The sequence below is a fragment of the Aquarana catesbeiana genome, linkage group LG05 (genome assembly GCF_042186555.1).
Source record: "Aquarana catesbeiana isolate 2022-GZ linkage group LG05, ASM4218655v1, whole genome shotgun sequence".
NCBI classification, from domain to species: domain Eukaryota; kingdom Metazoa; phylum Chordata; class Amphibia; order Anura; family Ranidae; genus Aquarana; species Aquarana catesbeiana.
This window is the reverse complement of record NC_133328.1, coordinates 6,216,696-6,231,702: the sequence shown is the minus strand read 5'-3', so window position 1 is coordinate 6,231,702 and position 15,007 is coordinate 6,216,696. Positions and strand designations below refer to the sequence as shown.

Genomic DNA, 15,007 nt, shown 5'->3' with positions numbered 1-15,007 from the left:
GGCACAGTGGCTGCGTTGGATGGCACAGTGGCTGCGTTTGATGGCACAGTGAGGCTGTAATTGATGTTTTTTTCCAGTATTTTTCAGAATTTTTCCCGTTTTATTTCCGCCCGCCCCCCCCAAAAAAATTTGAGCACTAGCCACCACTGGTGTATACTGTGTGTGTATACTGTATGATCAATGTGTGCCCACTGCTGCTCAACAGAAGTCGTTCTAACAATCCCATGCCCATGAAAAATGCACTTGTTGCCATTCGGGTCCATCTGATTGATGCACTGCTGAGCTCGGCCTCGGTTAGGCAGCAGAGCAGGTCTGGGTACACACCTGTGCAGTGACATCATGGCACACATCAAGCATGACTTTTATTCACATGCCCCACTGCCTGATCTGGCTCTACAACTAACTTGCGCAGTTCAGAGCCTGCAACATGTGGATTTTTTTAAAAGCCTTTTCCCGCCAGCTGCCTACCACACCAAGCACCAAGGTGCAAAGGTGTGTGTGTAAAGGGACACTGATAGAAGGTGACACTGGGTGCTCTGCCATAGGATGACACACTGGGGGGTTCTGTTGTAGGGTGGCACACTGGGGGGCTCTGCCGTAAGGTGTTACTCTGGGGCTCTGCCGTAGGGTGACACACTGGGGAGCTCTGCCGTAGGGTGACACACTGGGGGCTTTGCCGTAGGGGGGCACACTGGGGTGCTCTGCCGTAGGGTGGCAAATTGGGGGGCTCTGCCGTAGGGTTGCACTCTGCAGACTGTGATATATAGGGAGAATGTTGGGACTTTGATATAAGGGAGGACTCTGATGTGAGCGTGGCGCTCATCCAGAGAAGCCCGGAGCAGCAATGAAGAGAATAGTGGAGGGCTGGCATGACAGGGGAAACAGGGTGCTAAAAAATAAGAGAGTGGCATGGATTGGGAGTGACGTGGGGGGAGGAGAGGTCAGTGGTGTTAAAGAGGCTGGCCCCTCCCCAGCGTCACCACAGCGTGCGGAGCAAGATTCCAGGATGGCCGACATGGAGCAGCTCCTGGCTGAACTGCAGGCTGAGGCTGTGGCCAAGGGAGCTGGATGGATGGCTCCAAGCGCAACTGGCGCCAGTGCTGGGAGCACAGATTGTGGTAGCAGGTACTGGGGGTGAGAGTCCGCACGTGCGCAGAGGTCCAGGTCTCCAGAGCGCTTCTTGCCAGACCCTGCCCCCAGAGCTCAGTGTCACTCCGGGGGTGTACCGTTCGGGCCCCCCGCGAAGCGTCATGCCGTGCTTGCGGGTGGGGGTCCCGGGAAGAATCCCCCCCAAACAGACGGCAACTGGACACGGAGAGCAGGGCTCCGCCCCTGGTGCCGTGTTAGCGGAGGCGGGGCTCCGACGGGGGAATCGCACAGCCGCGGCTGCCGGGCCATACACTTCCACAGCTGGCGGCACACCTTCTTCTACCAGGGGACAGTTACTGCCGGAGACAGCGGGGATGGAGACGGCATTGGTGTCTGCCTGGAGCTCTCCAGGACCGGGCAAGGCAACGCAGAAGTTGGTAGGCGGATCCGGTGCGAGGAGGCGGATACAACTGCAGCGCGGATCCTCAGCATCCAGGGAAGCTTCCCCTGGAGGGCTGTCGCTCGATTGTGACCGGATGTTGGTGCAGAGATCGGAGGGAGAACCGTCGTGTCGGAGGAGGAGGAGCCTCAGGGGCGGTCGGTAGCTATGGAAGCGGGACCTTTGGCTGGTGGGACCCTTCCTAGGCAGCCTGGTAAGTCCATTTATAATTATCCTATTTCTGGGCAGTCTGCTGGGGTAGCGGAGGGGGTGCATAATGGTGGGCCTAGGTCACGGGGGGAGGGGTCGGCTGCGCGGGCGAGCTTGCGCGCAGGCCCCCCCTGGATAGTGCGGTTCATGGTCACACTGCTGCTAAGGCCGATACAGGGTTACAGGGGTTCCTGGTTAAGTTGAAGAAATTGGAGAAACATTTTGAATCAGGGCCGGGCTCTCAGGTCAGCCCGTCAACGACTTGGGGACCACAGGTGGGGGAGGTGGTGGCCCCGGGATACAGCAGGGCTGGGAGGGCTCCCATCACTGTGGCGGCGGTGCCCGCTATAGTGGAGACGGTGGCGCAGGTACAGGTGGCGACAGCGGATAAGTCTGCTGGGGGGAACAAGGCTGGGGCAGCGGGGGAGGCTGCTAGCAAGCAGGAGACAATTAGATTGGCCGACTCGGCCAAGTGTGAAGTTTACATGGGTTTTGAGGGACCCCTGGGGGCACATCTGAAACCGGAGGTGCGCGACAAGATTTGGAAAGGTGAGTACATGGAGATGTTTTCATTATCGCTGCTGGAAAAGTTCAACCTGGATAGGGTGAAGCCGGAGGAGACCAAGAAGGAGGTTGAGGAGAAGAGGCAGTACAGGCTGATCCCGCTGACTTTTCCAAACTGGTTGCAGGCTTTCGCCGTTATGGCAAGTGTGATTGGGGAGAAAAACCCCAAAGCACTGTTCGGCGCTTTTCTAGACGCCGTGGGAGAAGCCTATGGAGTCTACGGGGGCACTGCCTGGTTGTGGTATGACGAGCAGTTTCAGCAGCGGAGGGCTATACGCCCGTCTTTGAGGTGGGATCACAAGGACGTTAGTCTGTGGATGCGGCTCATGACCTCGGCACGGGCTCCGAATCAGTTTTCGCCGGAGCTGCTACCCCAGGACAATCGGCCAGAAAAAAAGGGGGTGTGCTGGCAGTACAATGAGGGTTCTTGCAAGTTTGGGGGGTCCTGCCGGTACAAGCACGAGTGCTCAGGGTGCGGAGGCGACCACCTGGTGTCCCACTGTTTTAAACAAAGAAAAGGGTGTACCGGGGAGTTTGGTAACAAAAGGGACAATGCTAGTGAGGGTGGAAAAGATGCAGCCTTTTCTTGATAGGTACCCTGAGAGGGAGGCGGCACAGGCGTTGGGACTGGGTTTCTCTGAGGGGTTTCGCACACCTTATGCACTGGCTGAGGCACCTCCGAGGTCCCGGAACTTGCGATCGGCTGTGCAACATTCTGACGTGGTTTCGGAGAAACTGCAGAAGGAAGTAGCGTTAGGCCGCATGTGTCGCCCTTTTCCGGTGATCCCTTTGGTGGATTTGGTTGTATCTCCTCTGGGGGTTGTGTCGAAGAAGGAGCCAAATAAATTCCAGCTCATTCACCATCTTTCTTTCCTTAAAGGGGGGTCGGTTAATGATGCCATTGACTAGGAGGAGTGTGCGGTAAGTTATACGTCCTTCGACGCATCTTTTTTTGGGTACGCCATTACGGACAGGGGCCCTTACAGACTTACACGTACCTGACTGACTAACCCGGTATAGCAGGGGAGGCCTCCCGTACGTATCTGATTCCTGGCCCCTGATAGTGTAAACAGAAGGCACAGGAGCGCAGAGTGGTAAGATAGCCTGGCGGGTGACTTGCGGAGGTAAGGCCCAGGTTTGGTCTGGAAGTCCTAGAAAGTAAGGTTCTAGGCAGCTGGTGCAGAGCAGGAGCAGAAAGGGCAGGTCCGGTCTCAGGAAGAGTTGGCAGCAGATGGTCAGCAAGGTACAGAGGAACAGGCAGGCTCAAAGTCTGGGTCACAGGCAGGGTTGGCAGCAGGTGGGCAACGTGGTACAGAGGAGCAGGCAGAAACGTAGTCAAGGGAAGCCGTGGTCAGGTGCAGGCGGATAACAAGAGAAGTCCAAAGACAGGCCGGGGTCACTAGGAGATCAGACAGGCAAACAGGAAGTGGACAGGAAACAGGAACTCAGGCACTGGGAGCTGCAGATCGGACAGCACCGAGCAGAAGGCTCCAGCATGTTAAATAGGGCGGCTGGTCCACCAGTCCACCCCGATAGTTTTCAGTTTGTGGGATGCTACCGGGAGGATGCGTTCTATGTAGATCGCTGCCTGCCCATGGGATGTTCGATTTCCTGTGCCTTGTTTGACTGGTTCAGCTCTTTTATAGAATGGGTGGTTAGGGATGTGTCTGGGGTGAATTCGATCATCCATTATTTGGGCGACTTCCTGTGTGTGGGTCCGGCCTCTTCAAACCCTGCGTGGTGCTACTGACTATGTTGGAGCACATCGCAGATCCGTTTTGGGATCTCATTGGCTCCAGAGAAGACGGAGGGTCCAACTTCGGGGCTAAGTTTCTTGGGCATTGTCTTGGACTCCAGCGTCATGCAATGTCTCCTGTCGGAGGACAAATTGGTTCCTCTCAAGGAGGAGATTCGGAGTTTGTTCGGATTGCGCTAGGTTCAACTCCAAAAATTGCAGTTGCTACTGGGGAAGTTGAATTTTGCGTGTCGCATACTGCCAATGGGGAGAGTATTTTGCAGAAGGCTGTCAGCAAGTACGGCAGGGGTTATGGCACCTACGCATTTTGTGTGTTTGGTATGGGAACATAGGGAAGATCTGCGGGTGTGGCATTCTTTCCTGGAGTCCTTTAACGGGCGGGCCTTGTGGATGTCCGGGCCGGTTAGTAACTTCGACCTGGAACGCTACACTGATGCGGCGGGCTTGACAGGGTTTGGGGCCTTTTTTTTTTTCAAGGACAGTGGAGTGTTGGCCCGTGGCCGGATACATGGAAGGAAGCAGGTTTCACTCGCAATTTAGTGCTACTGGAATTGTTTACGGTGGTTGTGGAGTTGTGGGGTGAGTCTTTCAGGGATCTGAAAGTACGTTTTCACAGGGACAATCTTGGGGTGGTTCAGGTCATCAACAAAGTCTCTGCCTCGTCTCCGCTGGTGGTGCGCCTGCTCCAGCACCTGGTGCTGCGATGTCTGCAATTAAATGTTTTTATTTATGCAGATTCTGCTTCCTATTGATTCATTGGTTTGGTTTTCTCTGTGAGAGAATTTTCATTTAAATAGCTGTAGATAAGTGATATTATACCTTTTCCCTGGACATGGATTCACAGATATGTTCGAATTGTGTGTGTTGCAGACGGGATGTTAGTGTACATCTGCTATGAAAAAAGTGCTGAATTTGAATATATCTAAACAGTTCAGTGGAGGGTAAGTTATATTCTGTCTGGAGTTGTGAGAAGGTTTTAAAATGAGAGTCTAATTTAAAAGATTTAAATGTTATTAAACCAGAAGCGCACCAAATAATAAAATGATCTCTTTCTTAAAGGGTGGGGAAGCGTCAGGGTCACCTTAAAAGGAGAAGAGGGTGCAATCAGAGAAACCAATTTAAATCTTATCCCATATAGAGACCAAAGGCAGAGAGTCTGGGCAATAATTCTATTGAGAGGCAGTACAGAGTTTGCCTGTATGAACCTAGACCATAATAGGTAGTATGGAAAAATTAAGTCTGGCATAGATTTAAAGGGGAACTCCATGACAATTTTTTAAAAATATTTGGTGTGGCGTCCCCCCAAAATCCATACCAGACACTTATCTGAGCAAGCAGTCTGGCAGGCCAGGAAAGGGGGGGGACGAGCAAGCTCCCCCCCTCCTGAACCATACCAGGCCGCTTGCCGTCAACATTGGGGGGGGGCTTTTGGGTACCCCCCAAAGCATATTGTCCCAATTTGTTGATGGGGACTAAGGCCTCATCCTGAAAACCCTTATGACTTATTGGAATCTGGTAGCCCCCTTTAACAAGGGGGCCCCTAGATCCCGCCACACCCTATGTGAATGGGTATCGGGTACATTGTTCCCCTACCCATTCACAAAAAAAGTGTCAAAAAGAAAAAAACACAAAAAGACAGTTTTTGACAATTCCTTTATTAAAAAAGAAAAGTGTCCCGCGATGTTCATCCATCTTCAATCGTGCTGCCTGACAAGCCCGAAAAATAAATACAAAAACGAAAAAGCTCCGTCTGTCTTTTCGCTATGACAGCTCTTATAGGCAAGGGCAGGGCCACCCGGTGACGTACCCGATACCCATTCACATGGGGGGGACGGGATCTGGGGGCCAATCAATGGCCAGGGTTGTCGGGACCCCAAAGCACCCTCCCCATGTTAAGGGCATGTGGCCTGGTATGGTTCAGGTGGGGGGGGGCCTGGTATGAACTGGGGGGGGGGACCCACACCAATTTTTTCCTTTTAGAAATGTAATTTTGCTGTGGTACTGTAATAAACATCAGAAAGATGAGCTACTTTACAGGCAGACTAAGGGGACCCCCAGGCATGATATTTAAAGGAATATTTCATTTTTATTGTTTCACTTTAAGCATGCTGCTCCTGAAAAAATGGTTGTTTTAAAAACTTTTTTTTTTCATTGATACATGTCCCCTAGGGCAGTACCAGGGTCCCTATACACTTTTTATGGCAATAAATTGCATATAAGCCTTTAAAATTTGCAATTTTGATTTTTCATGTTCGTGTCCCATAGACTTTAATAGGGTTTGCATGTTTGCACAATTTTTGTCTGTTCGCATGTTCTGGTGCAAACTGAACCTGGGGGTGTTTGGCCCACCCATCCCTAGTGTACTGCTAGCAGATTGGGTGCAAGTACCCGTGGCACCCACTGCGATACCAGCATCCCTCTCAGTGGAGGTTTTTGAGAAGACTTGAGGTATAGTAGGGGTAGAGATCCCAGATGAGGAGCAAGGAGAAGTCTGAATTTTTTTATGATGTGGGTCTTTCAGGTGCTGTTGCCAATGGACCGCATGGGAGGTCATCATATGTCTTTTCAAGCATGTGGTGCCCAAGTGGCTGGTGTTCTGGCCACGCTTGATCCACTTCAGACAGAGATTGCAAATAGCAACGCTGTGGTCGGCTGCACGTGTTGAAAAAAGCCCACACCAATGATCTTTTGGAAATCAGTGGGGAGTCAGCAGCTCCCTGCACCTGTGGAGCTCTGTACTGTGATACAGTAGGGTGGCTGCCCTTAAGCCCATGGAGGACATCATGCCTCGTTGAAGTTGTGCCTTCTCCTCTTTTTCCTCCTCTCTTTTCTCAGGCACAGTCAGTGTCCTTATCATCCCCTCCCTCCTCGTCACTGGAGCAAACCTGGTAGTATGATACAGCTGGGGGAACATGACTGCCAGTTTCTTGTCCGTCATTGGCATACCCTCTCTCTAGGCTCACTTTACTCCCTTCCTCAATCTGGGAACCAACATTGGAGCATTCAAATTGCTGCACATCCTCCATCAGCATGTACCCGACACTATGATCAAATAATTCAGGTGACTCCTCTGTACATTATGTTGGGGCTACGGAAGGAGGCCGCTTTGGCAGCTGTGATAGAAGGCAAACTAGTATGAGCCTGGGTGACAGAGGATGAGGAGGATGAGGACAGCTTAGTTATCCATTCCACCAACTCTTCTGCATGTTGTGGCTCAATAACATGGCCGGCAGCAGAAAAAAAGGACACGTGTGCCCTGCCTGCAGAGGATGCACCGCGCCCGTGACCACTACTTTTTGCTGTAGACACAGAGGCTGCTTGCCCCCTTTTAGTGGCCTGTAAGCATCTGCCTCTCCTTGTTGGCCTTTTGGACATGATGGAGATTTTTTGGGGGGATCTTTATAACTTTTTATTATGGAGTGTAGGATGCAAATACGGTGCTTGGGAGCAATACTTTTGTGCTTGGTGCACTATAAACCATTTTATTTTATTTATTTATTTATTTATTTTTAATAAAGAAAATAAGGGTGCAGCAATTGTGGAAAAATAATTTTTATTGCTTTCAGACTTTTTATTGCTGCTACTGCTGCTGCAAAAAAAACTAAAGCTAAAATAAATGTAAAAAAAAACAGTGGTGACGCAGAAGGAAGACCACCTGTGACTCAGAAACAGCCATTAGGAAAAAATTCTGCTGCTGAAAAAACGCCCCCAAAAAACCCATTGCTGACGCGGAAACAGGAACACCTGCAACGTAGAAGGGGAGACAGCAATTATGCCCTAAATATTCTTAGTGCTCCTGCACAGCAAAAAAAAACAAAAGACAAAAAAAAAAGGAAACCTCTAATAATGCAGCAACAGAACCTGATACTGTAAAAATAAATAAAATAAAAAAAAATTATCAATGAAACAAAAAAATGGGATCAGTGGTGACAGATAAGTGTTGTACACACCAACACTTCAGTGGCACCACAACACTGTGTTATTCACAATACGCTACACTGACTGGACTAATCTATATTAAAACGCTACACACGGCTGCCGTGTAAGCAGCCTTATATATTGTGGGGCATGGCCCCTGAGCTTTGCCTTTGGCCAATCATGGCTCTCACAGTACATTATGCTGTGATTGGCCAAAACATACAGGTCAGGTGCATGCTTTGGCCAATCATCAGCAATCAATTCACTGTGAGATCACAGTGCATTATGGGGCGCTCGGCGGCGGGCAAACTTCCCGCTGATGTTCGAGTCAAACTTCTAGCCCATCTCTATCCTACATACACGACCTCTAGGGAAAGCAATATGCTCTAGCTAAGAACAAAATTGATATGGTTACCTGTAATATATGAGGCATTTCTAAGAAATTAATGTTTGTATCAGACATCAAATTTTAGACTTCTACTTTAACTTGATGGTAAATTTTTTCCATTTCATTCCAGATATTCAGATAAAGCACAAGAAACATCTGCTGGAGGAAACTAAAACTCTAGTGGAGCCAAGACTCCCAGGATCTACTCTGGAACCACAAAGATTTCCCATCAATGAGCGTTATGTGACGCTGACTGTTGTCTGTATTAATATTTTCGAGGAATTCCTGAAAGATATACAAACTGAACAGGAATACATTTTCCCTAACAGGCTGTTCAGCTGGAGCCACCAGTCACAATGTGTACCACATGCAGTAATGGTGAGCGGAGAGCCAGGAATAGGGAAGACCACACTGATGAAGAAGATTGTCTATGATTGGGCAAATAAAAAACTCTACAAGGGATTTGCCTTTGTCTTTTTATTTAAATTTCAAGAACTCAATAAACTGGTTGAGGTCAATTTGGAGGAGATGATTCTTGAACAATATCCATATTTGGAGGGTCAGATTGGAAATATCCTACTACATCCAGAGGAACTTCTGTTTATATTTGATGGATTAGATGAAAGTGTTCACCAAATTGATTTCAGATCAAGTGAAATATTTACTGATTTAAAACAGAAAGGAAATGTTGGTGTGATTGTGGATAGTTTGGTAGGGCAGAGTCTGCTTATGGGTTGCTCCATACTGATAACCAGCCGTCCAACCAGACTGGCATCAATTGACACTGAGGATTTCCAGAGAATGACTGAGGTCATTGGATTCCACCACAGAGACCAACTGATCTACTTTGACCATTTCTTTGGAAACAAGGAGCTCTCAGAAAAGGCTTTTCATTATGTACAGGAGAATGACACACTGCACACTTTCTGTTATATCCCATCATACTGCTGGATCGTCTGTACAGTGTTATCAATGTGCTTCAGAGTCCAACCAACAATCACTGATCAGCTGATGGCATCATTGCCCAAAACAGTGACACAACTCATTGTGACCTTTTTTTCCAACATTCTGGCCAATCATAATGACAAGAAAGATTTGATATCTATCGGACGGATGGCAGAATACGGAGTTATGAATCAGGTGACTGTATTTGATCGCCGCCATCTGGATTCATACAATGTGAAAACTGATAATGATCTCTTTTCATGTCTCATGATAGAATCTGGTCGGCCTCCTGATGTGAATTACACCTTCTTACAGCTCGCTCTTCAGGAGTTCCTTGCCGCTTTAGTTCATTTCATTAATTATAATCCCAACAGATTGCAGAAATCACTTGATAGGGCTGAATCATACAAAGACAGCCGTGCTGAAATATTCCTTCGTTTCCTCTGCGGTCTCTCAGACTCTTCTAGTAGATCCATGTTAGAGTCTCATGTGGGAGAAATGTCTGCTGAGGCTTCCAGACACGTCATCTCCTGGATCCAGAGGAAGACAAAACATCAAAAACCTGACAAATCTATCAGGGGCTCCATAAATCTTCTTACTGTATTCTATTATCTCCATGAGAGCGGGAACAAGGAGTTAGTGTTACAATGTATTGGATCAAACAGAGACATTGACTTTTCTGGCATTACTCTCACCTCTGTAGACTGCTCTGTATTGTCTTTCATCCTTAAATCCTGCAGAGAGACAGAACATCTGAACCTAAAGGGATGTAACATTCAAAATGAAGGATTAAGAAAACTTGTACCAGCTCTACACACCATCAGTAGTTTGAGGTAAAGATTAAATGCTAAGAAATGAATGAATTTCTGTGTTAAACTACAGTACATGCACCATGTCAAGGAGTCACACTGACAGTTACATGCTATCCAGAGTAAAACAATTGTTTAGTAGAGGAGAAATGAGGAGAGAGTTTACCAGAGGCTGGGTCCACACCATTGCAAATTAGTTACAGGTTCCCCACTAGGGATGAGGTTCGTGTTCGAGTCGAACCCATGTTCGACTCGAACATCGTCTGTTCGCCCGTTCCCCGAATTGCGAACGATATGGGCCGTTCGCGCCAAATTCATGTGGCGCGTCACGGCCCATAATTCACTGCGGCATCGCAGTGCATTGCTGGCTGATGATTGGCCAAGCATGCACTATGACCCGCATGCTTGGCCAATCACAGCGCCGTCTGAACAGAGAGCCGTAATTGGCCAAAGCCAAGGAGGCTTTGGCCAATTATGGCTCAGGGGATTTAGTACACGCCCCACACTATACAAGGCCGCCTGCACGGCGGCCCTGTGTAGTGTGTGTTCCGGCGTTGAAAGAGATAGACAGAGAGACAGTGTCATTTGATTTGAGTTAGATAGATTAGGCAGAACAGTCAGTCAGTTTAGCTGCACTTACAGTGTATTGTGTATATATATGCATCCCAGGTGTTGCATATATATATATATATACACTGTATTCAGTTTAGCTAGATCCGTTCCTTTTATCTTCCTACTGACAGGCAGGCTTGTCTTGTTACAGTATTTACAGCTACCTGAAGAAAATTGCTGGTGTTCTTTTGATCCTATTAGTACCACAGTCAGGCAGCTAGACTATTTACAGTTAGTGCAGTGCGTCCTGCTCACAGTGTTCAGCTAGATCCGTTCCTGTTATCTTCTTACTGACAGGCAGGCTTGTCTTGTTACAGTATATACAGCTACCTGAAGAAAATTACTGGTGTTCTTTTGATCCTATTAGTACCACAGTCAGGCAGCTAGACTATTTACAGTTAGTGCAGTGCGTCCTGCTGACAGTGTTCAGCTAAACCTACAAGTTAGTGTGGTGCGTCCACCTCACAGTGTTCAGCTAAACCTACAAGTTAGTGTGGTGCGTCCTGCTCACAGTGTTCAGCTAAAACTACAAGTTAGTGGGGTACATCCTGCTCACAGTGTTCAGCTAAACCTACAAGTTAGTGGGGTGCGTCCTGCTCACAGTGTTCAGCTAAACCTACAAGTTAGTGTGGTGCGTCCACCTCACAGTGTTCAACTAAACCTACAAGTTAGTGCGGTGCGTCCTGCTCACAGTGTTCAGCTAAAACTACAAGTTAGTGGGGTGCGTCCTGCTCACAGTGTTCAGCTAATCCTAGAAGTTAGTGGGGTGCGTCCTGCTCACAGTGTTCAGCTAAACCTACAAGTTGGTGTAGTGAGACCTCTGCACAGTGTTCATCTCAAGCTACAAGTTAGTGCAGTGCGTCCTGCTCACAGTGTTCAGCTAAAACTACAAGTTAGAGCTGTGCGTCCTGCTCACAGTGTTCAGCTAAAACTACAAGTTGGTGTAGTGAGACCTCTGCACAATGTTCATCTAAAGCTACAAGTTAGTGCTGTGCGTCCTGCTCACAGTGTTCAGCTAAAACTACAAGTTAGTGTGGTGCGTCCACCTCACAGTGTTTAGCTAAACCTACATATATATATATCCCAGCTTAGTGCAGCTACAGGCCATTAGTATGTCTGGAAGGCCAAGAAGGAGAGGCAGACAGTCACAAGCCAATAAGAGAGGGCAAGCAGGCTCTGTGTCTAGTGCTGGTCGTGGAGACGGTGCATCCTCATCAGCACGTGGCCGTGGGACACGCTTGGCCTTTTTTTCGGCAGCTGGCAGTGTTGAGCCGCAACATGCGGAAGACTTGGTCGAGTGGATGACCAAGCCGTCCTCATCCTCCTCATCCTCTCTCACCCATGCCCAGGGTACTTTGTCTGGCAAAGCAGCGGCCTCTTCCCTCGGCTCAATGTCATCAGTGACTCCTTCCTTAGCCCCGCCATGTCCTCCCGAGGAGCCCCTCGAACTGTTTGACCACAGTGTTGGGTAGATGCTCCAGGAGGATGCCCAGCGTTTGGAAGGCTCTGATGATGATACTGAGCTTGATGAAGGCAGTAACATGAGCATGGACAGAGGGGGTGCCCAAGAAGGACAGCAATCTGGCAGTCATGCTCCCCCTGCTGCAGCATACTGCCAGGTTTGCTCCAGTGATGAGGAGGGAGGGGATGATGAGGTCACTGACTCAACGTGGGTGCCTGATAGGAGAGAGGAAGAGGAGGAGGAGGCGGCACATCACCAACGAGGCAGGATGCCCTCCAGGGGCCAGCCTAAGGGCAGCACACTGACTGCATCACACCCCAAAGCTCCACATGTGAAGGGTGCTGCAGTCTCTGAGCGTTATTCAAAAAGTTCTTTGGTGAGAGTTAATATGGGAAAAACATTTCTCCTTTCCACTGATGCTTTCCAATCCTTGTTCCACAAAAAAACCCACATTTTCAAAAAACATTTGTCATTGGGACAAAAAGAGAGGTGAAATCTTCTGAAGAGGAGGAAAGACAGCAAAACAAATGTCACAGGGGTGATAACCCTTCCCTATGTTTTCCAAAAAGCTTAAAAAAGATTTTTTGGCTGGAGCTAAACACGTTAAAAATGTACCCGTTCAAAATTACAAAGAGATTCTACTTAACAACAAACCTACAGTCCCTGTCTTGTTTGCACCGCCTGTATACTGCTGTTCAGAGTATATAGGGCCTGGTGGCCCCACACCTTTCCTTATTTTAATTTGGGTGCGGGGTTTAAGACCCAAAGGGCCTGGTAATGGACTGGGGGGTACCCATGCCGTTTGTCTCACTGATTTTCATCCATATTGCCAGGACCCGACATTACATTAAACCCGCAAGCAGTTTTAAATGAGATTTTTTCCTTTATAAATGACATTTGGTGCAGGGACTGTTCTAAACACGGGAAACACGCTCCACTTTACAGGCATACTATAGACACCCCCCAGGTACGATATTTAAAGGAATATTTCACTTTTTTTTGTTTACTTTAAGCATCATTAAAATCACTGCTCCCGAAAAACGGCCGTTTTTAAAAGTTTTTTTTTTGCAATGATACATGTCCCCTGGGGTAGGACCCGGGTCCCCAAACCCTTTTTAGGACAATACCATGCAAATTAGCCTTTAAAATGAGCACTTTTGATTTCGAACGTTCGAGTCCCATAGACGTCAATGGGGTTCTAACGTTCGTGCGAATTTTCGGTCCGTTCGCAGGTTCTGGTGCGAACCGAACCGGGGGGGGGGGGGTGTTCGGCTCATCCCTATTCCCCACATCCAATTCTCAATAGCAGGACATTTTGACCGGCTCTCTATGGAGCCGGTTCACATATCTCCGCTACGGCTCTGGTGTGAATTGCACAGGAGCCCTGTGCATCTTTCGGTCTGTTTGAGGTCCAAATTCAGCCAAAAAAGCGGGATGAAATCGGACCTGAAATGGTGAATCAGGACGCAAAGGACCCCTGCTGAGAGCCCCAGTATTAGGTGTGAACCCAGCCTTAGGCATATAGAAAGCTGCACAGCCTGCAATACCAATGCCACTGGAGAGCAATTTAGCCAAATCAAGCTGGCTGGACTCACACAGGAAGATACAAATCCTCCATACAATCTCGCATACTCTTATGCCCCATACACACAATCAGAAATTCCGTCAGAAAAAACTTGGATGGTTTTTCCGACGGAATTCCGCTCAAGCTTGCCTTGCATACACACGGTCACACAAAAGTTCTCTGAACTTTCGACCGCCAAGAACGCAGTGACGTACAACGCTACAATGAGCTGAGAAAATGAAGTTCAATGCTTCCAAGCATGCGTCAGATTGTGTCTGAGCATGCGTGATTTTTTGCGCGTCCTAATTGCATACAGATGAATGCATTTTTCAATAGGAACTTTTTCCGACCGAAAAATAGAGAACCTGCTCCCAATCTTTTACACTGTCTGTAAGTGGTATTCTTCTCTTTTCTGGGGAGTTAAGACCCTTGGCATATATGGAGATAATGTTGCGTTTGTCTATTGCTCCCCAAGGGAAAGGGAATGGGGTGGGGGAGAGAAAAGAAAAAGAGGGGGGTGTGGAGGGGTGAAAGGAAAGAATTGGGGGGTGGGTCAGGAAAGAACAACTATAGAGTAGACATGTGCATTTGTTTTCGTCCGAATGCATTTTCGTCCGAATTTTGGGTATTTTCGTTATCGTTCTAACAAACGATAACGAACGTGCAAAATCCAAAAACCGAAAGATCCGACACAAACAAATGCTTTATTTTCATTTTCGTGATGACAACAGTTCGATATAGATAGGAGATTCAACATGATGCTGACAATAGCGATCTGCGTCCATCGAACCTGTGGTCGAATGTGCCTAACCTTAGCTCTATTAGTTCAAGATTATTCTACATAGAGAGAAAAGATTCGACATTATAGAGACAATAGCAAAAAAGGTTGAATGTGCCTAACCTAACTCTATTAGTCCAAGATTATTCAACATAGAGAGAAAAGATTCGACATGAAGATTCGACGAAGCAGTCGCCGCGAGCAGACATTTATGGTCAAATGCTCCGCCCATAGGCTATAGAAGAATTCTAATGTTGGTTGACTAGTAATAATAATTAATAAATATAATTATTACTAGTGTCATACAACATTAGAATTCTACTATACCATCTGGCTTTCAGGAAAAAACTCAAGACCTACTTCTTCTAGTGAAGCTTGACAACACAACGCATCAGCGCCTTGAGGCGATTCAGTTCGCATTTGCAGCGCTCTACAAATCATTCATTCATTCATACTATAGCCTGTAGGCGGAA

At 47.9% G+C, this 15,007-nt stretch overlaps 1 protein-coding gene across 5 annotated transcripts in view; it reads left to right on the top strand.

The window, feature by feature from the left end:
* Positions 1-15,007, top strand: part of LOC141144048 (NACHT, LRR and PYD domains-containing protein 3-like) — a 213,343-nt gene that overhangs the window by 18,856 nt on the left and 179,480 nt on the right. For all 5 annotated transcript variants that reach the window (XM_073629398.1, XM_073629394.1, XM_073629395.1 and 2 more), the window contains one exon: positions 8,495-10,142. In XM_073629398.1, coding sequence (XP_073485499.1) covers positions 8,495-10,142 — 1,648 coding nt within the window. The remainder of the gene's footprint in view (positions 1-8,494; positions 10,143-15,007) is intronic.